The sequence below is a fragment of the Ceratina calcarata genome, unplaced genomic scaffold (assembly GCF_001652005.2).
Source record: "Ceratina calcarata isolate Rehan_Ccalc_2016 unplaced genomic scaffold, ASM165200v1 scaffold537.2, whole genome shotgun sequence".
NCBI lineage: Eukaryota > Metazoa > Arthropoda > Insecta > Hymenoptera > Apidae > Ceratina > Ceratina calcarata.
The window spans coordinates 122,640-143,687 of NW_017176532.1; the positions used below are offsets into that span (position 1 = coordinate 122,640).

The 21,048-nt window shown below is 44.3% G+C and overlaps 3 protein-coding genes across 3 annotated transcripts in view; 1 reads left to right on the forward strand and 2 right to left on the reverse strand.

Moving 5' to 3' along the window:
• The window catches only part of Picot (putative inorganic phosphate cotransporter protein picot), a 47,188-nt gene that overhangs the window by 11,491 nt on the left and 14,649 nt on the right, over nt 1-21,048 (reverse strand). The window contains exon 3 of the mRNA XM_018030751.2: nt 1,583-1,777. Within this exon, the coding sequence (XP_017886240.1) occupies nt 1,583-1,670 (88 nt within the window). The 5' untranslated portion in view covers nt 1,671-1,777. The remainder of the gene's footprint in view (nt 1-1,582; nt 1,778-21,048) is intronic.
• Nucleotides 4,877-17,207, forward strand: LOC108628666 (protein PTHB1). The gene is made up of 23 exons (XM_026816660.1): nt 4,877-5,030; nt 5,307-5,470; nt 5,706-6,029; nt 6,385-6,500; nt 6,624-6,794; nt 7,172-7,413; nt 8,006-8,214; nt 8,275-8,546; nt 8,754-9,094; nt 9,195-9,217; nt 10,544-10,896; nt 10,959-11,047; nt 11,243-11,507; nt 11,907-12,178; nt 12,418-12,548; nt 13,040-13,217; nt 13,275-13,526; nt 13,722-13,961; nt 14,161-14,390; nt 14,452-14,508; nt 14,734-14,904; nt 14,960-15,097; nt 15,504-17,207. The coding sequence occupies exons 1-23, from the start codon at nt 4,877-4,879 to the stop codon at nt 15,741-15,743; spliced, it is 4,632 nt and encodes a 1,543-aa protein (XP_026672461.1). The 3' UTR covers nt 15,744-17,207.
• Nucleotides 8,624-10,042, reverse strand: LOC108628674 (Dynactin 5, p25 subunit). Its single transcript, XM_018030752.2, has 4 exons — nt 9,897-10,042; nt 9,609-9,796; nt 9,423-9,534; nt 8,624-9,341 (listed from the first exon to the last, which is right to left on the reverse strand). The coding sequence occupies exons 1-4, from the start codon at nt 9,942-9,944 to the stop codon at nt 9,096-9,098; spliced, it is 594 nt and encodes a 197-aa protein (XP_017886241.1). The 5' UTR covers nt 9,945-10,042; the 3' UTR covers nt 8,624-9,095.

The window sequence follows — 21,048 nt, forward strand, 5'->3', positions numbered from 1 at the left end:
GGGGTATGTTACAGAGGATGTTTTGCAATTAGACGACGGATGTTTGTGCACGAAAGAATCGAATGAGAAATATTTTCACAAAGAGATCGTCGAGACGAACGGTCAGACGATTTCCGATCACTTTCCAGTTCGTTGAGAAACAACAAGTGGAAAACAGTGTTACACTGGAACACCTGATCGGTCACGTACTTCTTTAAGTGATCGAAAGAATTTAGATATCCACCGACTATAAAGAACGCCTTGCAACTATATATTTCAGTGAAAGACTACGTTCCCTCGTTTCTAACGCGGCCTCTGTTTCAGCGACGGTTTCACCCATCTGAGAATCGCGAAAGGACAGGTTCTCGAGGATAAGAAATCACGAATCGGCAATGCAAGCTTCTCTTTCAGGTGAATTTTTTTCGACAGTTGCCACGCCAGATGTTAGATAGTAGAGGTCGTTATGCAAATACAGAATTTCTCGTTACGTAAAGTGAACGTGGTCGTCTGTTTCGCGTTGAATTTCTCCTTCGACGCGGGAACGTAAACGCAATTAATTACCAATTCTACTTATTGTTAGGGATAATTACATATCTCCGACCGCAAGTATGTACAAGATGAATCAAAGCTCATATAAGATAATTAACCGTTCTTCTGTCTTAATAGCAGACGTTTGACGAAGCTCATTGAATTATTAATGCATTCTCTAAATTCATTTTGATGTACTTTTTACGGATTGTCTAAAAGAATTATCATCGTTATTTTATTGTACGGAGAATCTGATATAAAAATCGTTTGTAGGCGTTGGTGAAGGTGTCGGGCAATCACGTTCTCGAGTAGCCTAACTGTAATTACCTTTTAATTATCGTCCGCGCGTATCTTGACAAGTACTTATATTAGATATACGCCCAGAAAGTGAAGCCTCATGTATCATATAATTATTTTTAATACATATAATTTTAGTATATTAGATGTTAATAATTATCGATAAACCAGACGCTCGTTATTCTCATATGTATGTCGTCGATACACGAGTAAATAAAAGATTCTTCGATAATAAGTTTCCATATATTCCCACTTTCCAAGAAAACCATTATATCGATTTACTCTGTCTATTCCATTTCGATCATGGGACACCACGCTTCCGTTTAAAACCAATTGTCGTATGGTGAAATTGAACGTGTTGACGAATCAATTCGTCGCTGTGACACAGAGTTAAATCATCGTGCAATTTGTCTCTAAGCGGATCAAGTAATTTTCCCTTTGTTTACAATTTACGTGCTATTGTGGCATTGCAATCGATTGAGCGCTCAAACTTCCCGGAATAGTTTACGATTATCGTTGAATGCTAATACCAAGTCTGAGGGTCGAAACATTATAACAGGTTGTTAAACGATTAACGTTCCAAGTCGGGAACAAGGAATTTATAAAGTAAAATATTAACACGGACACGAATTTTTTGCAAAGGAAAACGATACTTAAATTCGGGCTGGTTACGTTCGTTCGACTAGCGATTCGAAGATCGCACGATGTTTTTAACTCCGTAGAAAAATAGCGAAATAATCTGTAAGTTTGTAAAGGCTCGAGGGCCGAAAGGACTCACCGGAGGGCATCGGTACTTCGGACTCGAACACCTCTGGTGGTTTCTTCAAGTCGGATTTCCGATCCAAGACGACGCCGTTGGTGGCCATGTCCGGATGTCTCTGTCTGTAAATCGGCTTGACGATCTCGTTCGCGCGCTCACCTCGTTGCTACTGTGGCCACGGCTGCCGAACTCGCGACACTTAGCCGCAGACACCTAGTGCATGTTGACCAATTAGAACAAGCGTTTCCCGCCCCACCATGCCTGCCCCACGCGTATCGGCGCGGTCCCCGATCCGATTCCCGCGAGAAATCAAACATTTTCGCCCTCTGTTCCCTACGCGACGCGATACGAATTTTCTCTGTCTCCGATCACGCGTCCCTCCTCTACGCGCCGCAGATAAACGCGCACCTAAACGAGATACCAACTACTCTAATCCCTTTTGCGAAACGTATAACGTTCGATTTTAAAAATATCTGCCGGATAAACAATCCTCCTTCATGCGTCGCTCTCGTTTTGCTTTTTCCTCGTCGTTGCCACGTACGATTCAATTACCACGTTCCTCGTTCCTAAGCCAAATTTTCATACGAGATTACTCTAATTCCTTTTGTAAAACGGCGACGGATACACTCGATTTCCAAGTTATCAAACACTCATCGCTTATGTACTTTTCATTCTATTTGCTTCTTTCCTTGGTCTTTACGCTAGTCGTTAACACTTGCGTTTCAGAAATAACTATCCTCCGTATTTGATTTCTACAGGCAAAGTTTACACAAAGGATACTCGCCGTGTATAAAACTATTTACACAGCAATACTTAAACGATGAAAGGAATTATTAATCTTTTAAACTGACGTGTTTATCCTTGAAACTGACGTCACGTTCTATTTCGTAAAAATCGACGATTTCGGGACGAGTTCGCTCGTCGGGTTGAACATTTCCAATCGTAGACGCAGATCGGACGTGAATCTGATTCACTGAACTTGGTTCGTACGTAGACTCGGACGGGTCAATCGAGTTTTGTTACGCGTCACCGATCTTCTACTAGTTTATTCCGAGCACGAACGGTCTCTTTTAACGATTAACGAGACCTCGGCTCGTTGACGATGGGAATCAACGATTCCCGGTGCCGTTCGTGCTCGCTCGCTGGTCTCGACCTCGTACCAATGGGTCGTCAAACCGTTCCACGTTCCGCGACGCCCAAAACGTAAACACCAACGAAACGAATACGTGTCGATAATAAAAATCGTATCATCGATATCACGTCGCAAAACCTTTAGTCTCGGGATAGAATAATTTTCTAGAAGCAACGAACGATGAACAAAAGTGGGAAGGTGAGAAATGGTGAAACGAGGGTTGCGTCACAGAGTCGAGTTAGAATTCCGCCGACACGCGTGAGACCGACTTTTACAGTTATTATGATACGCAGATTGGACTTAATGGATTCGTGGAACAATAAGAGAATACAAAGGATGCATGTAACGCATAAAAATATCCGATAGATCAGAAACCGCGGACGTGTCGCAAGCATTAATTGATGAAAAAGGTCTCGTATAAAAATCCCCCGGTCTGACGATAAGGGAGGAAAAACTGCAGAGATTCTAGACAATAGAATTAGCAGGTAGCAATGTAATTTTTTCCTAGCTCGATCACGCGTCTAATCGCGTGCGCTGATCCCCGATTTACAATCGAGATAACAACAGCTTCCTCGCGGTTTGACGTGGTTCGATGCACGCCGGGATTCGTGCGATCCACCACCACCTACCCTGGCGAGCAACGAACGAGCAGCCGGTGATAAGGATAAACTGGTGGGCTCGACGCACGTGTCAATCACTAACTCGTCACGCGATACACCGATGCGAAGGTGCTACGAGCGTGCAAGGTCAGATTTCCACTCGCGAGAACCTCTTCTCACGTACGCGTAACATCGTATCGTCTATCTATAATTAGTCACAGTCGCGTTTCAGAAATCAGCCCCGGTTCTTCAAACTAGATCGACTTCGTCCTTTACGGATTCACAGTGGCTACTGTCGACGAATCCGATAAGTACTTGCACCTAGAAAATTAATTTCTAATGCGGCCCGTCAATCATCTGTAGCTTTGATAATGGATTTTTAATTAACTACGTGATGCGGCATCTTTTACGCATTGTTTCGTGAAAATGAAAAAACGATTGTATTAATATCGGCTTAACGTTTGCACAAAGGATATTGGATCGAGTCCCAAGGAAAAATGCTTAACGTTATATAGAATAAAAGAATTTCACAATTTTTGTACTACCCCGTCTATAAGTCTTATGAATATATTGCAAATTTTATGCATTTTTCTTATAAAACGACGTATTAATAATATTTTTACTGGCGTCAAAAGACACCTCAAATTTTAGCTTAAAATTATTATTATTATTAGTTTAATACTTATTCAATTAAATTTCTGACTTTTCCTATACTGGTTGTTAAATTAATTAATTAAATCGCTGATAATTTTAGGCGAAAATTTGAAATAGTGTTAACCCTTAACACTCCAAGTGTGTCTCCTAAGCTACTCAAGTATAATTAATATAAATATTGTAATAAAAATTATATTACTCTTGAGATGAATAAAGATTGTTTTGAATGACTTCAATCTTATTATTTATACGTCACTGTAGCATTTAAAATTAGACTGAAAACCTTGCAAGTCGAAGTATGATGAGAATAAATTGGAGTTGCCGGTCGATATTCGCAATTAAAAGTCAGAGCGTTAAGGGTTAAAAGCTGAATACGTATTTAAACGATGAAACGATAAGAATCAGAGAAGTCTGAGCTTTATTGGTCTCAGAGGTTTACTACCTGTCGCGTAAAGTTCGCAAATTATTTTATCCCTTATCATTGTTGATAATCATGCGGCAAGACTTAATCAACTAATCGGCCGATCGTTCACGTTTATCCTCGGCTGACCGAATGATCGATTGAGAAAACGAATCGTTATTTTATGCCAATGTTTCTCTCAGTCGCGAACCTTGAGAATCAAATTTTCTCTAATCTCGAATAACGTCTCTTAATGAAAAATTGAAACGTTTCTTTCCGTGTCCCACGACACGGAATTACACGTGTCTACGCTCGTAGTTTCTAGCAACGGCGAAATTACACCTTAGACCAAAAGCGATCGATGACATCCGTTGTATAATTTTTTAACAGGAGACGACATGGGCTCACAACGAATCCCGAAACACTGTCGTTAAATATTTCAGAAGCCACGGTATTACAGGTCTTTGAAAAGAAAGACTGCATTCCCATCGATTTCACTGTTACACCGTTTTAGTCGTTTCGGAGCTATGTCGCTTCTCACACGAGTTTTTATTATACTTTTCACGATCAACGCTCGAGTGTTCGCGTTCGACGCGTCGTCCGTTCAATTGATTCACGATGCGATCTCGATTTTGTTTCCACCTGTTAGAGTATCGCTGTATGTCTGCCAATTCGATCAAGGTAAAAGTTCGAGCAAAGTACAGTAGAATGTCTATTATCCAAATAAAGAAAAATGCACTACATATTTAGACTTAATTATGTTTGCACTTCGAAAAACGCACATTTTCTGTTCAATTCATTTTCGTGATTAATCAAACATTTGACAATATGAATAAGTGATGATGTTTTGATAAATATGATGAAACATTGGCAATTCAGCTGAACTCTAACAGACAGAATATTAAAAATAAATGAGAAGTACTTTTAAATAAACTGATCGTATCGTCCGATTTGCAGACGAAGCGATCGAAATCTCGAAAATGATGTCTGCGTACGGATTGGGACACGAAATACACGGGAGTCTTGACCAGTTTGTAAAACGATCACATGACAATCGAGATCATCAAATTTTATACGCGATGGACCTCGATTGCGATTACACGATTCCACTTCTACGAGTGGTGCGTCTTAAAACGTTGATCACTCGACCGCGGATTTTATGCATAAACAGATGAAATGTGTACAAAGTATGACAAACGATGACAAATAAAATTTATAAAATGATGAAAGAAATCTTTATCCGAAACACATATAGTGTCCTGATTGACCGTCATAAATCTTGTATTGTGCACAAAAATCCGCAGTGCATATATCACGATCTAAGATGCCATCGGCCTCTGTAATTATTCTTGTCAGGCGAACGCGAGTGGCATGTTTATGGCTCCAATTAAATGGCTTCTGCTTCGCGATCGGATCAGCGACTCGTACTCGATTAAGATAAAGGAAACGTTCGAGGATATGGCCATTTATCCGGACAGCGAGGTGATTCTGGCCGAAAGGCTCGAGGTGGACGGGTCCACGGAAATAATTTCTATTTACAGACCGAGTCGGTTTCACCGACCGATATTGGAAAATCGAGGAAACTGGACGGCCACCGACGGTCTACGGACAGCGAATTTTCACGCGGCCTCCAGACGAAGGCGAGATTTACAGGGCACACCGATGGCGACTTCTTTAGTGGTACTTCGACGTTTTCCAACTCGCAGCGTTCGCAATCCGAAAAGATCGATTTCAATTCTTCATTCTAATCCCACGTGCAAACAATTTATTCGACGCGGATAAAATGATAAGATAACCGGACAAAAATTGAAAATACATGTAACCAATCGTACAAAACTGTATCTATTTTTACTTTTTCAAAATGAACGATAAAAATCGATTATTGTACTTAAAGCACAGAGATTGTTCATTGAAACTTCTATCGATGATAGTAAAGTACAATACGGGTTTCGATGCCGCGGAGGACGAACGCTTGCGATACGGAAAATCTATGACCGAGATTGTACGAGGCGATAAATCGACGTTGCATTTGCAGTTGACCGATCCCGATTCCATCAACCATTTAACTGATTACAAAGACAAGGTATTAGACCTCGTTGCGAAAGCCACTTACCCGAATCTGCTATACATAACCGAGAGAATGAACGCAACGTGAGTTTACGGACACACGCATTAACGCGAATGATCTACGCTCACGCTTCATTAAAAAAAAAAACTATCTTACCGATCGTTTTACGCGCGATAGTCAACAATAAATATTTTGTGTTTCGACAGTCTTAGCTTTCGCGTGACGAACACTTGGGGCTATCGGAGTTCGAATGGGTCGTGGAACGGCATGATAGGGATGTTGGATCGACGGGAAATCGATATCGGAGGCACGGCGGCGTACATTACCCAAGAACGTTTAGGAGTGGTCGATTACGTACAGCTGTACATCCGCACCAAGTACGTAATCGGTAGATCGCCGATTTGATGCGTTCATAGAAAATATTGGGTCGGCGTAAAGGCTCTTCCCTGATTTGAAACAAGATGTTGTTTCATTCATACTTTATAGTAGAATTTTTCCCTGTCCACGAGCAGGTCGTATGTACAAATCGACAGTATCTGAAATTACTATTTTTCGATACTATTTTTATAGCAAAACATTTAAACCGAAGTTACAATCAGAGCTTTTGCACTGACCACATGCAGTACATAAAAACGCTTACTAAGACTCCTTCTTATAAATCGACACGTTACGAGTTTTATTTTGCATAAAGATTCGTAATCAGTATGAAATGAGTCTGTTAGGCAAATTGAATTTAGCGAATGAATCATCGCAGCCCGTCTTTTATATTTCGTAAACCGCTGCTGTCGACTGTGAGCAACATATTCACGCTGCCGTTCGAACGACCCGTCTGGGCAGCGGTCGGCGTGCTTCTGCTGATAGTAGTGATCCTGCTGTATCTATCCTCCAAGTGGGAATACAAACGCGGTTTCTCGGAGTACTGGAAACAATTCAACTCGTCGGAGCTCACGCTCAGCGATTGTTTTATGGTCGTGCTGGGAGCGGTCGCGCAACAAGGTTCGATATTCATTTCTTTCGTTCTACACTTAACGAAATAAGAAATACGCGTTGCGTAAAATGATTCTGAGGATCGAAGCATGAGGCTGGCAGATGCGTTCTAAGAAATTATATTAACGTCTCTCGTGCACGTTCGAACGTCAGGTAACTCGGCCACGTCGCTTAGATATAAGCGACGAGCGGAGCATCGTAAATGCCGTGTGAATTAAAAGCTTGAAACGATGTCGTAATCGCTTGTTGAAAGGCGTTCTCATAACTCCGAAAAACATGCCGAACGGCTCGTAAAGATAAGCGGAAAACATCGTTAATAAAATCACTTGACGAGTCACTATGATCACCGGGTTCCTTATATGTACGACTAACTCACGGACGCGAATAGTGTTAATTGAACCCATGAGCGGTTAAACGTGTAACTCACTTATGTACATAATATTTTTTAAAAATCATCGTCATTTCTAGAGGAATTTCCTATGCTCGCATTTATCCCGAAAAATGTAACGATACGTCGTATATAAATACACGGGAGACCAGACGATTTCATCATTATTATTATTATTATTATTACTACTATTATTTTACCGACTCGATGTAGGATACTCCTACGAGCCTTACCGTATTTCACCAAGAATCGTCACCCTGATGCTATTAATAGCAGCTTTGAGCTTGTACGCTGCTTACACGGCCATGATCGTCGCCCTGGTCCGATCGACCACCGATTCCATCAAAACTCCCACTGATCTCTACCACAGCCCTTTAAAAGTGATCGTTCAGGACGTCGTCTACAACCGATACTATTTCAAGGTACTGTCTGGGCTTGATCCATCGCAATGATCTCGCTTAAGGATTTACTCGATCGCGCAGCACTTTCAAGATCCGGTGCGGAAAGCTATCGTGGCGCACAAGCTCGATACGGAGGGCACAGGTCCCTGGGTCTCGATCGAGGAAGGAACACGACGTGTACGCCAAGAGCTAGTGGCTTTCCATGCGGAATGCAGCGCGGTGTACAAAATGATGCAAGAGACGTACCAAGAAGAGGAGAAATGCGGAATCATGGAGATGGATTTCTTGAACATAGTGTATCCGCTTCTGGTGATCCAAGCTCGGTCACCGTATTCCGAAATGATCAGGAACACGTAACTCTTACTCTTATTTCTAGCAAGAAGTTTTTGACCAGGAGTAGTACGATATCGGATAAGATTTTTTAAATTCCTTAAAGTTTTAATTACCTGTTATTTTATTAGACTTGGCCAAAAACATTTTGCCGAATTCACACTGTTCAATCGTCGAACAATGGATAGAAAAAATGTCCTGTATCACCTTCAACGAACGAATATTTTCAGAGCCCTTTTGTTACGCGAATCTGGGCTTAAGTATCGCGCTGAGTACCGATTGTTCACGGCGAAGCCCAAATGCGAGGGGCAGATGAGTTATATCAGCATCGGATTCACAGAATCTTATTTCGCGTTGATGTCGATGGGATGTGGAACGCTGATCAGCGTAGTCGTGTTCCTCGGAGAGTTTCTTTGGTACAAAAAGATTGAGCCAATGCTCGTCTCTGACCCCATCGTGTCGTTTCGTGATAAAATTATGAGAGAAACTTGGACAGACGAGGACAAGGTTCGGAACGATAAGATCGACGACGGTCTCACCGATTCGACGGGATTAGATTCAACGAACATCGGCTAGTGTAACGAGACTTGTTTTTCTGTACATATAGCGCGCGGGGTAGGTTGAACGCGGGATGGTAGAAAGTGTTGGTAATAATTTTTTGTGAATTCCAGCATTAGATCGAGGGTGCAGTCAGGCAAGTCCTCGACGCATTTGGCAGGATTCCCAGCGAAACGAGTGAACGAAGGCACCACGGTCTCTGGCGGAACCACGGCTCCATCCTCGATGTAGCAACAGTCTTTTAGTACGCTCCTCCTTCCCTGTATTCATCGAACAAGCACGGTACTCTTATTTCGAACTTACTGAATAAATAATCAACGAACTAATCCGTGTGTACGTACGATCACTGCGTTTTTCCCTATGTAAATGTATGAACCGATGATTGCTGCGTTAACCACTGCCCTCTCACCCACAAACACGTGCTCGCCCATCGTCAGAGGGAAGAAGGCAACGCTGAACAGACGATATACGGTTTCATTTTACATTCGAAACGCTTCCTCGACCTAATACGCTGTCAGTTTACTAACCCTCTGCTGAATTTTTTAAACGGTGGCCTTATGATCGCATTTTTACTGATAATGCAATAACGCCCGGTCCGGACGTTCGCCAGATCGCCCCTGATTATAGCGTCCGATTGCACGATCACTTTCCCGTGTAATACGATATTTTGCGACCCGCAGAGAACCGTCTGTCTGCTTACCTTGTTGCCAGACGCCTGTCAAACGACCGAATTATAAAGCAACTGAGGTTAGGAAGATCCTGTGTACCCATTTTCACTTCTTTGCTAACGTATTCTCTTTTCGTCTGAACTGTACCGTTTCGACGTACTCCGCCTTGTTGTAATAAACGTCTTGAGGCTCCATATTATCGAATCTCCTCGATTCGTTCGAATTTAACGATCGAGAGATTACTACACCACTTCGGAACGTGATACGACGCGAGCAAATAATGCAAGAAATGTGGACGCGCAACTGCAAACCCGACATGACGCGCCATCTGTCCGCCAGATCGATAATTAACAAAGCCGTCGCGCCTGACGCAAATTCGATAATAAAGATAAGCACTGCCACATGTTTTGTCAAAGAATAATCAAGAGAAATGTTTATTGCAAAAAATCCTTTTCATCTTAGCGAAAAATACTTCCGATAAAAGTTGTAGCTGTAGTTGTCAGATATAAAAAAAGTCCTATGCAATCCTCCTTCTAATTTCTCTGAAATATTCGAGGTAGAAGAAAAGATTTTTTTTTCGAACGTCAGTGCCTACAATTTCTGTACAAAATTTCTTTTCGTCAATAATTGATTAATAAATAAAATTATTTATTGTTAAAATTTTTCCTACGAATATCGCATCCGTGTTTAATACGATAACAACTGCTTATTTAAAGAATTTCAGACATGCATTTCAACTTGTAGCCAGAACGATCGACAGAAAGCGATTCCTTTGCTCGTACTATTAATCCGTTTCGAATGTTTTGAAGCAACGATACCATGGTAACGGTGTAAGAGAGTCGACGAGGTATCGCGCACAGTGTACAAGTACCATGTCGTTGTTCAAGACGAAAGAATGGTGGCGAACGAGATGCGGGACGAACGAGACCTTCGACAGGCACAGCCTCGGCACAGCTGCGTTCTTCGGAGAAGAGAAAAAGGATATTCTGGTGGTAGGAAGCCACGAGGGGTATTTAAGAATGTACTGTCCCTCGTCCGAGTGGAACGACGAGACGAAATCGGCTACTAATTACAAATCCACCGATTTGATGATCGAAACTCGTATTGCCGATTGCATCGTGGACATCGGAGCTGGTAGATTCGTCTCGTGAGTACACGAGGAGATTTAACCGAGTTTACAGGAAAGGTATGACTGACTAAACGTTACAGGGGATCGCAGGATCTGTGCCTGGCTGTATTAACACCGACGAAGCTGATCGTTTACAACGTGGTCCTGGCTGAAGAGTCTACTGAATACGGTTCTACGTTTTCTCTTGTGTTTCGTAATTGATTCGAGTCAGAGACACGTCAGAAGAGATCGTTCAGTTTCCCGCAGCTATTAGAATCATTAATTCGATGCAATTACAGAAAAACTGCGTTATAAAAAATGCGTTCTTCTAACGTCGTTCTTTCGAGTCTCTTGAATAAAAAATAAAATGCTACCCGGTCGACAGGAGATCGTTGCGATTTGAAAATCGCTTACGAGCACCAACTGGCCAAGTTTCCGGCCTCGCTGACAACGGGACCGTTCGGAGGAGTCCGCGGCAGGGATTTCCTCTGCGTTCAATCTCTGGACGGCACGCTCGCTTTTTACGAGCAGGAGGTGTACACGTTCAGCCAGGTTCTCAAGAACAGACTGCTGGCCGAACCGATCGTCTACGTCTCGCGATACGACCTTTTCGTTACCGCGAGTTCATCTTGGTCTCTAGAGTGTTACAGGCACGTACACGCGACTCATCGTATTTTAGTTGCGCACACAGACACACACCACCTGGCGATGCGTACTTCGTCTGTGTTTATTTTCGGCTGAAATGTAATGAGTCGGGATTACAATATCGTTTTAATCTCGGCACGCGCTGATGCCACGTATTTAATTACTTTTTTCTTTTTTCATAGAACGAAACGTCGGTGTTCGTATTTTCCTTTCGTAATACTCATCGAGGTCTCCCATACTATTATATTTCGCGTCTCGCGTGAAAAGGACGTTTGCCCGTTTGCGAATAAATTATTAACTATTAACGACGTAGTAGGTATCAATAAGTTGTGAAGATATCTCGCGGTCTCACGCGAATAATAATTGTGAGCCGAGTGTAACCAGCGTAATTACACGTTGCCAAGGTACCAGAGCATGGCGGAATGGACGAGAACCAGGGAGGACGCCGGAGGCGTCGGCGAGGAGCGCACGGCGGCCAGCCGCCTGGAGCCAGATTGGACTTTCAACATCGGCGAGGCCGTCCTCGGCATCGAGGCAGTCGCTTTGACCAGCTTCGAGGTCGGGATCGTGGTCCTCGGCGAGAGACACTTGTACTGTCTAAAGGACAACTGCGCTTCGATTAAGCACGCCAAGAGGCTCGAGTACAAGCCGCTTTGCTTTCGCGCTTACGTCGTCGGTAATTACGAGCGACCGATCGCTGGCCTGGCAAGAAGTTCTCGTTCGACGACTGAATGAAAACCGATGAGAAATGAAGATGGGATAACAATTGTCTCGAATCGATTTTAAATATCGTACACTGCAGTTTACTATGACGTATTACATCCAACACGTTTGATCGAACACTTTTTGCCAGGGGTAGCACTCGGAATCGCGTTTCAAACTAATCGTTCGCTGTGGTTTCCGGTATTCCGCAAGAACCGGACGGGAACCTGATGGCTCTCGTAATCGCCGACACGAGCATTCTGATGATTTACGAGGGCAGCACGCTCAAGTGGTCGGCGCAATTGCCTTTCGCGCCCGTCACCGTCGCCAGGGTTCAGCTTCAGGTAAGCCTTCGAAAATGAGCTTCCACGGATACGACCAACATGTTTCGATTTGAATGCCGAGACCTCGAGGCGATGAGACTTGCCGTGCGTCGCGATGGGTTCGAGTCATTTTCTGTACGACACCGAGTCATGAATCTAGAGATAAAAAGGAGTCGAACCTATCGTCCGGCGCAGGTCTCGACGTGTAGGGCTTCGGGAGAAACGAGTCTTGACAAGTGCAACGATTAGCGAGAACGAGAAACAATGGATCAGCGAGAAAGGGTAACCGGAGAAAGACAAGCGTCCTCGGCAATTATCGTGCCGTGCTTATCTTCCCGTTATCACCGACCGCACAGCGTCGAGCAAGGTTGTCGTTGTCTTCCCGGAAGATAGAAGAGCCGAGTGCTCGATGCCGATTCCCGGTTAATTGGCAAGAGACTCGCACGTGGCCGACGATATCCTTGATATCATGGAACATGTGACGATAATACGTGTAATATCGAACTTTACAGAACTTGGAGGGCGTGATCGTGATTTTGTCGGACGACGGACGATTAGAGGCTTGCTACCTGGGCTCGGAGCCGAGTCTGTTCGTCGCTCCGCCGCTCCATCCGCGGGGTTACGATTACGCGGCCGCGGAAAAGCAGCTGTCAGAACTACGAGCTCTTTTGAAGAAGAGCAAAGACACAGGTGAGAATCAGAGACCAATCGCCGATCGTGCAGAAATGATTCGCTTCTGTTCGATAGAGACGAAAGCCAGTGATGCCGGATTGGATGCGGAACTGATCGTTTCGCTGAACGCGTCCCCAGATTTAGAGCCACGAATTCGCTCAGCGAACGATCGTCCCGAAGAGGAAACCGAGGCACTTGGACATCGGCTCGCCTGCAACGTAACGATAGAACTGTCCTCGTACGCGGCTCTCCGAGACATCGAGGTCTGCGTCGACGTCGCTAAACCATTAATCACGACCAACGACTTTTACGCTTTACCAAATCTTTGTAAGAGATAATCGTCAATATTAAAAAAAAATGTAGCTATTACGATAAAAATTTTCTTCGTTAGGGAAATGTAAAAATGCGCCCGGATTTTTCATAGATTCGCGTTCGATGATTAAAGCCGAGTCGGTGATTCGTTTGTTCCTTTTTCGTTGTTAAGTCACGGGTACTAGTTGATTTATCGCGAGAACGTTTTAGGTGAACGGCACGTGGCGAGCACGCAGGTGTACGTAAACGATGACTCGCCGCCGATTTCCTCGGAGATCGCGGTGACCGTGACTTATCGTACGGACGCGGGTATCCTAAGGGCGCTTCGAAGAACCAGTCAATTACCGCTTAAGATGATGCTGAGAAATTGCCCGCCCGAGAACGCGTCCACCTTCTCGACCGTAATCAAAACCAACGATTCCCTGCTTCCCTTCAGCCAGTTGTTTCCCGGTAAATATTCTCTCCCCCTCGTTACTTTGCTACATTTTTTTTAATACCTATTACGATAATTACTGAACTGCGGTTTTAGAACAGAAATTGCAAATGCTCGTAACGACGCAATTTTTGATATATAAAATATAAAAAAATTATTTATCTAAAGCAGATTTTTTAAGCAGACACATTTTTTTTTATTTTGCATAAAAACCAGAATTCAGCGGAGATCAGATTCAGAAACAAGGTTCGAACGCGGTGGGACTACGACACGCGTGCTCTGGTCACACGGTCACCATCGTTTCCGGCAACACGAGTAACCGTTATCGGGTGCAATCGAACGATGGATTGTCCACGACTTTGGTCGTCCACCGGTTGATCGACAGACTCAGGGAGAAAGGGAAAAGCCAGCTGACCGCGAACATCGGCCAGAATCATATCCACCTGGTACGTAATTCCTCGCGATATAACGAATTCGAGTACGAATTGAATATTTAATTGACGAAAGGTGCATCAACGGATAGAGGCTCACTATCTAGCTCGCCGTGAGATCGACAGGATTACTGTGAGTAGGTGTAGTAAGGTGTGGCCCATTCGACGCAATGAAATTCTTACAAATAATCTTTTTTTTTCTAAAAATGAAGAATGTGCATTACGCATGCACGAATAAATTATTACACTCGAATTATAAAAGAAATTCAGTCTTCTTTATTTAAATTCTGACGAATGGGTCATGCCATATTTTATTCGTTGGACGCGCTCGAAAAGAGTCGATCGTTTTCGGGGATAGAACGAGATCGGACTGCTGACAAGCCAGTTGAGAAACATCGAGAGGAAGATGCTGCGAACCGTGAGAGAACGGAACGAGAAATCTTTGACCGATACTGGACTGCCGTTCCTTTTCGACTCGACTTGCACGGCGATCTTCGCCCTCCTCGAGGAACTCGCGAAAGCGACCGCGGTAAGTTTGCGATTGCCGTCGCGTTCGGTGTCGTTAATCGTCTCTCCGTTACCAGGAACGAGAGCGAACCGGTCGCGAGCTACGATGCGGCGTAGCATTGCTGTTGCTGTTGCTGCGACTCAACGTGGCCGAGGAAAAGTACGCAGCGTTGAACGCAGCCATCGGCTTCGAATCCTGTCTAGCCGATCGACTCGTGAGTATTAATTATTTAACTATTACCAGTTAACTGTGTCGATAATTTTGCAAAGTGCGCCCCAGTGTGTGTCGCGATAATCAAGCGATGACAGATATAGTCGTGAAACACAGAGTAAGTACCGCTGTTTAAATATTGGGTCGAAAAGACGACTTTATTTTAGAAAATGAATGAATTTATTCACGGATATAGCCATAACACAAAATTCTGCCATTCTTCCATGACGGATATAGTCGTCAAACACACTTAACTGGTTAAAAATTGTGCTCAGTTACACTAAAGACTTGCATAGAGATAAAACGCGCACGTGAGGTCTATAGACGTACAGAAGATTAAGAGTGAAATGCTTATTATCATGATTAAGAAAATTCCTTTCATTGCCTAAACTGCGAAATTCTGCCAAAAGGGTTGGGAAGAGATCGCAGAGACGGGACTGACGACTCTACTGAAATCCGTCTGGGGAAAATCCGGGATCTCGGAGACGAAATCGTCCGGTTGGAACGCGCTCGTTCCTATCGCCTCGAGCAAAGAATTGAACAAGTTGAAGAAACGTCTGGTACACGCGATCGAGCGTCTAGACGGTTCCAGGGAGTCCGACATCGTGGAAGTCGAGGCTACCGAAGGCAGCGATTTCGTGCCCGCCTGACCATCGCCACGACTATTTCATTCGACACGAGCCACGTGAATCAGATTTTATTTTGTAACGAGCTAATCTAATAAAGCGAGTAACCGAACAACTATCGTTTATGAATGAGTTCATGAGTTTATGACGAAGACGCAGGTGTCGCGGATCCGACGAAGTGTTCGAGGAAGCGACCGCGATGATCGAGCACGTTGCTGATCGTTATGTAAGATGAACATCTCTCGCATAATAAATGAAATAACTATATGCACGCTCGGAGCTCGGTTGGCGACGACTCCGTTCGGTGGAAACAACGGAAGCAGGTGCCGGCAGGACATTTGACGAGCGTCGATTCGACGAACTCCGCGCGATAAGCCACCGCGGTGGGATCTTTATGTAAGCGGGTTCGGGTTCTGATTCGAATTTTATTATCTGAACGCGGTTCTTCTAAACGACGATGCACGCGGCACGGCGTCCGACAAAGACGTACGCGAAACGAAACGCGTCACGCGATGATTCATTCTGGCGCCGCGTCGCGCCGTGATTCTGCTTTTCCGACTCTTAATTAACGCACCGAACGTGCAAGGATTACGCCAAGTCCGAAAAACCTGTCTCTCGTCGTTTGATTGACTTTGCATCGGCAGTCAAAGTCGCTGGGTGTCTGCCGATGTCTTAATTGTCCTAATTTCAAACGTCGATCGATGTGGCACGAAATAAATAAACGTAAACTCGAACGGAACAAGGGAAAATAGCGACTCTCTCTGAACGATTGCCCGGCAGATCGAAGAAGACTTGACTTTGCCACGAGCCTCGTTTTTAATTCAATTCCTCTTACAAAATCGGATTTGTGGTCATACGTTTAAGATTAGGAGCCGGATAAAAGGACGAAAATAAGCGTGAAGCGATCCGGTTCGGAATCGGAGCACAGGAAGGAGGAAAAACCGAGTTTGTCACGAGCGGTGTTTCCTGCGCGAAACGATTCGCTTTCGCGGTCGACGCAAGACGAGGAGCCGCCGACTCGTAACCGCCTCCGGAAGCGATTGATTGCGAGCGCCGCTAATTAGCTTACTACTAGCACACACCGATAAAGCTCGCCGCCTCGGCGAGCAAGAACGACCGATTCTCGGCGTCACGCTAAAGCAGGATACGTCGTTTCCGGAAACGCGATCAAGATTACGAGCGAACGCTGCAACCTTCTTTCTTTCTTCGTTATTTAGTCGGATGGCTGCGTCGCAGAATCGAATTTATCGAAATTAGACTGTAACGTAGGATTTTTAAAACCAATGGTTCGTCATTTGTAAAAAAAAAAAGTACAAGTAACGTAAGCTTCTATGCGTTAGGTAATAAAGAAACAGCAGAAATGTCTGTATTCATAATTATTTGAATATGAATTCTTGCATAAACACAACACACAATAAAAATTATGCAGAAATAAGAATCATAGGACACATAGACAGTTGCAAGTCGTGTACAATCCAATAAAAAAATTCCAAAACTATCTATTACAATATTAGAAATTATGCTTTAAAAATTCCTTATGATTGAAAAATACAGGTGGTACAATTTTATAAATCTTACTCCTATGTAATTATAATTTTTTCTAAGTTCATTGTTTCAAATATTGACCACTTTTTTTAACTCATGTCTTAAAATTTCGGCAGACATCCTTAAGCGTAGGCCAAACCACAGATACACGTAGATTATTATATGTAGATAGAGCAGGGATATTGGTTGAGAAATGTAGCTGATAAAAAGAGTCGGTTCCCTCGATCTCTAACATCAAAGTTAAAAAGACGTTGCGAACTGGATGGCTGACATAAAATAGGTATCCCAGGAATGGAAGAGTTAAACAAAGACGAAGCGGGCGAATTAATTTTCTATCTCCTTCTATCGACGGGACGTCTTCCAGACTGCGCCTCGTGTTCCATCTGTACGATCTCTACGAGAACGACGATGCCACGCGTCCGAAAAGGTCGTCGACGAAAAGAAAAATGTTCTAAGTTAAACGTTCTTTAGTCGAGTGTATCTTTGGTGGAACGACGAAGAGGTAAACCGGGGTATGATTTAAGAGGCATCGCCGGGGCCTCCCGCGTAGAGGCATGCGAACTCAATCTCGAGCTGAGAAAGAGATAAAAATGAACGGACCCTGCCGGTCTTTTAGAACGCTCGATCATAGTCCCGAGTCTACCGTTTTCGGCGGAGGGATGATCGTTTGTCGGCTTGGTGCATGATTTAAAAGCGGGCCGGGCTCGCTGAATCGTCGAACCCCCAGGGACCACCAATGAAGGCTCTCTCGAGGGTTTGGTTCCGAGCCGTAATCAGGGATAACGAGGCGGTCCAAACGAACGAACCAACGCAGCGGGAAGGTGAACGAGCGGTTAGAATCCACTCCTCGCCTCCGGTCACCTCCCGACCGAGTTTGTTTAAACAAAAAAGAAGAATCCCCTTTGGAGCTTTCGTTCCGGCCAATTACCTCGCTTCCCAAATGCTACTCCAGATATCTATTACCTCCTGAAAGGGAGATGTTCGGGTCCTGAGAACCGATTCCGATATGAATCGGGCCTGTCCACTAGTTTTGACTCGAGCGTCTCAATCCTTCGCTTCGACCTCTTCGCGTGTCTAATTTGAAAACATGAAGACCAACGAAAATCTGTGATATTTTAACGAATAATCAAAGACTCGTTCTAGAATCGTTTACACAATAATTTCTATCCGCTTTCTACCGATCGGATGTTTCACGTAACGAAAAACGGATGACTCGAAATTTACGGTGAAGCACATGAGTCAAATGCGTGACTCACTAAGTGTAAACCGTTGTATAATCCTAATATCTGCATGTGGAAGCGAGATGACTAACGGGAGAGTAATTTCGTTACGAGAAAAAGTGAAATTAGCTAGATATTCAAAGGGTCAATTTCGGGCGAACAGCCACTCTTTTTATCTGCATACTCGTCATCGCGTACTAACCGGAAAAATACGCGCCGTTTAAACGAGTCGTTTTAAACGAAAGGAAGGAGGCTGTAAATTTTGCGAGGGTCGCGGAAGCGAGTCGTTAACGCGGTTCGCCGCCTATCTCTCCGTTCATCGCGCCGACCCTCGTTGCTAAACGATTTTCGTCGAATCTTTGAAGCCTTCTTCTCTCTAACGCACCGTTTTACCGAATCGATGATTTATGGATCCATTAGACCGGCTTTCTCTTCGTCCACGAGGAAATCTACTGAAACCGCGGATCGCCTAGCGGCTTTACATTCGACCGACGCCAAAGAAAGACTGTTTTCTTTTCTTTCTCTCTTACTTTATCTTATGTCCATTACTTTTATTATATTTTTACTGTATTCTTTCTATTGTATTATAATGAACTTTGCCCGTGAAATAAAGTATTATTATTATTATTGTTATTATTATAATCGGTGGACTTTTGTGCGGAATAAAACATTTGGAAAATGAAATAATTAATCGTTTCTGACTGTTCAATAAAACACCTGTTCTGTGAGCGTTCTCAAATACTTTGCCTCAGGCAGATTCGTTTTATCACAATTAGATGCACAGGAAATGTTGAAATTGTAATGATGAACGAATCAGCAATTCAATTCTACTACGCAAAAGGATGCGTTCGTCGAAAACGGCGATGCGGAAAATATCATCGAAAACGAAAATAAATATGCTCCCTTCGAGGAAGCGAGCGTCTCATAGAGTAGCTAGCCGGTCCGCGCGTTATCGCGGATAAAAACGAGTTCCGCGCGTCGGAGAGGCTGCGTCGCGGTGTCTGTGTCTGTTCAGCGTCTCAGCGGCGGTTGAGTTTATTTTGCTAATTCAAACAAATTCGCGATCTGTCTGCGACGATAACGTTTACAGCCGCGTATCCACTTGTACCGTGACCTAGTACCGTGTCATCGTTACACGCGTGTCGCGTACAGAATTCGCGCGTATCTACGTGCACCGCAACGTCGTGTCGTCGCGCGTCTTCGTTGCATCGTATGCGAGATTTTTCGGGCAGTAGTCGGTCGATCGTCGATCCATTGCCGAAATTCGAGAGGGAGATCGCTCGCTGGAAAGCGTGACCCCGCGTCGCCCGAGGCTCGCGTTTTGAGGTCGCGAAATCCTGAAACGACCTTGCCACCAGCCAGAAGCGTACAGTGAGACTAAAAAATATTATCCGCCGAGAATCCGGGGATTTAGATTTAGTTTAGAAATCGACCTGGCCAAGTTCCAAGAAAAATCGGTTTAGAATCGATGGGCGTTCCTAGCATTCGATTCAGCGACTTTTCCTCGTCTCCATCGAATGCGCTTCGAATCGAGTCTCGTCTCGACGAGCAGAGACCGATCCACGGATATTGGCTCACGATTTTTAAACTCGTCGATGATCGTCGAATGGAATTGTAGGGAGATGCTCGACGGCTCGGGAGACGCGGCTAAACGAGGAAAAATGACTGGAGCTGAGCGGGCGCTACCGTATATCTCGGTAATGGCGATGGCCGATAAAAGAGGCCGCGGCGCGGTGTGTATTAAAGCGGTGCGCATGAAAGCAGCGGGTCGCAAACACCGGTGCATCGGCTTCTAGGTTTCTTACCGGTCAGCTCATTGTACGGACGTGCTTCCACGAACCGAGCTAACAAGCTAAGTACTCGTTACGAGGGAGACGAGTCCAGAGGAACGGACGGAGAGAACGCCGGCAAGGAAAGAGGATACGCGACGCGCCGACGAACCCTGGCCAAAGGAAGACCGAGTACCATCGATAAGCATCTTCGATGTACTTGGTACAATAGCCAACGAGACGGAGAGTACCTTCTCTTTCTTCCTCGCACCCCTACTTCCGCTTGATCTTTCGCGATCGAGAAACGAGAAAGAACCAACGCATACCTAATGTACGTCCAGTCGGGAATCGATTAGGAGCTTGTTAACCACATCCAAGTTCACCCATTTGCCTCGCGCATTGCCGGCTACAATATCGTAATAAAACTTTCGATCAACGATCGATACGATGTTTAATACGATTTTAACAAGACAGTGAAAATAGACTCTGTTTCCCACAAAATTTAAACGATCGGCGAACACTTGGTATCTGTCGATGAGTTTCGAAGACGAGATACTGGATTCAATCCGCACGGGCGAGTGCTTAAATGCGATCTTGCACATTGTATCCTACGTACGCAAACAGCGGGTATTTGCGGTAGGAGAGAACACCTGTTGCTAAGAGACAGTCTATTTGGATAACAGAAATCTTCTCCGGCACGCCGGGACATTATTAAGGATGGATAGGCTATACATATACTTAAACAATGCTGGCATGTTGAATTTTGTTATTATAGATTCCTATTACTATTAAAAA

What these genes read in the sequence shown, in the direction of transcription:
- LOC108628666 (XM_026816660.1), top strand. Translation starts at nt 4,877, where the DNA reads ATGTCGCTTCTCACACGAGTTTTTATTATACTTTTCACGATCAACGCT. An exon ending in CGATGGCGACTTCTTTAGTG is followed by an intron (nt 6,030 to 6,384) that starts GTACTTCGACGT and finishes TTGCATTTGCAG; the next exon opens with TTGACCGATCCCGATTCCAT. An exon ending in ACCGAGAGAATGAACGCAAC is followed by an intron (nt 6,501 to 6,623) that starts GTGAGTTTACGG and finishes GTGTTTCGACAG; the next exon opens with TCTTAGCTTTCGCGTGACGA.
- LOC108628674 (XM_018030752.2), bottom strand. Translation starts at nt 9,944, where the DNA reads ATGGAGCCTCAAGACGTTTATTACAACAAGGCGGAGTACGTCGAAACG. An exon ending in TTTAAAAAATTCAGCAGAGG is followed by an intron (nt 9,535 to 9,608) that starts GTTAGTAAACTG and finishes TCGTCTGTTCAG; the next exon opens with CGTTGCCTTCTTCCCTCTGA. An exon ending in TAGGGAAAAACGCAGTGATC is followed by an intron (nt 9,342 to 9,422) that starts GTACGTACACAC and finishes CGATGAATACAG; the next exon opens with GGAAGGAGGAGCGTACTAAA.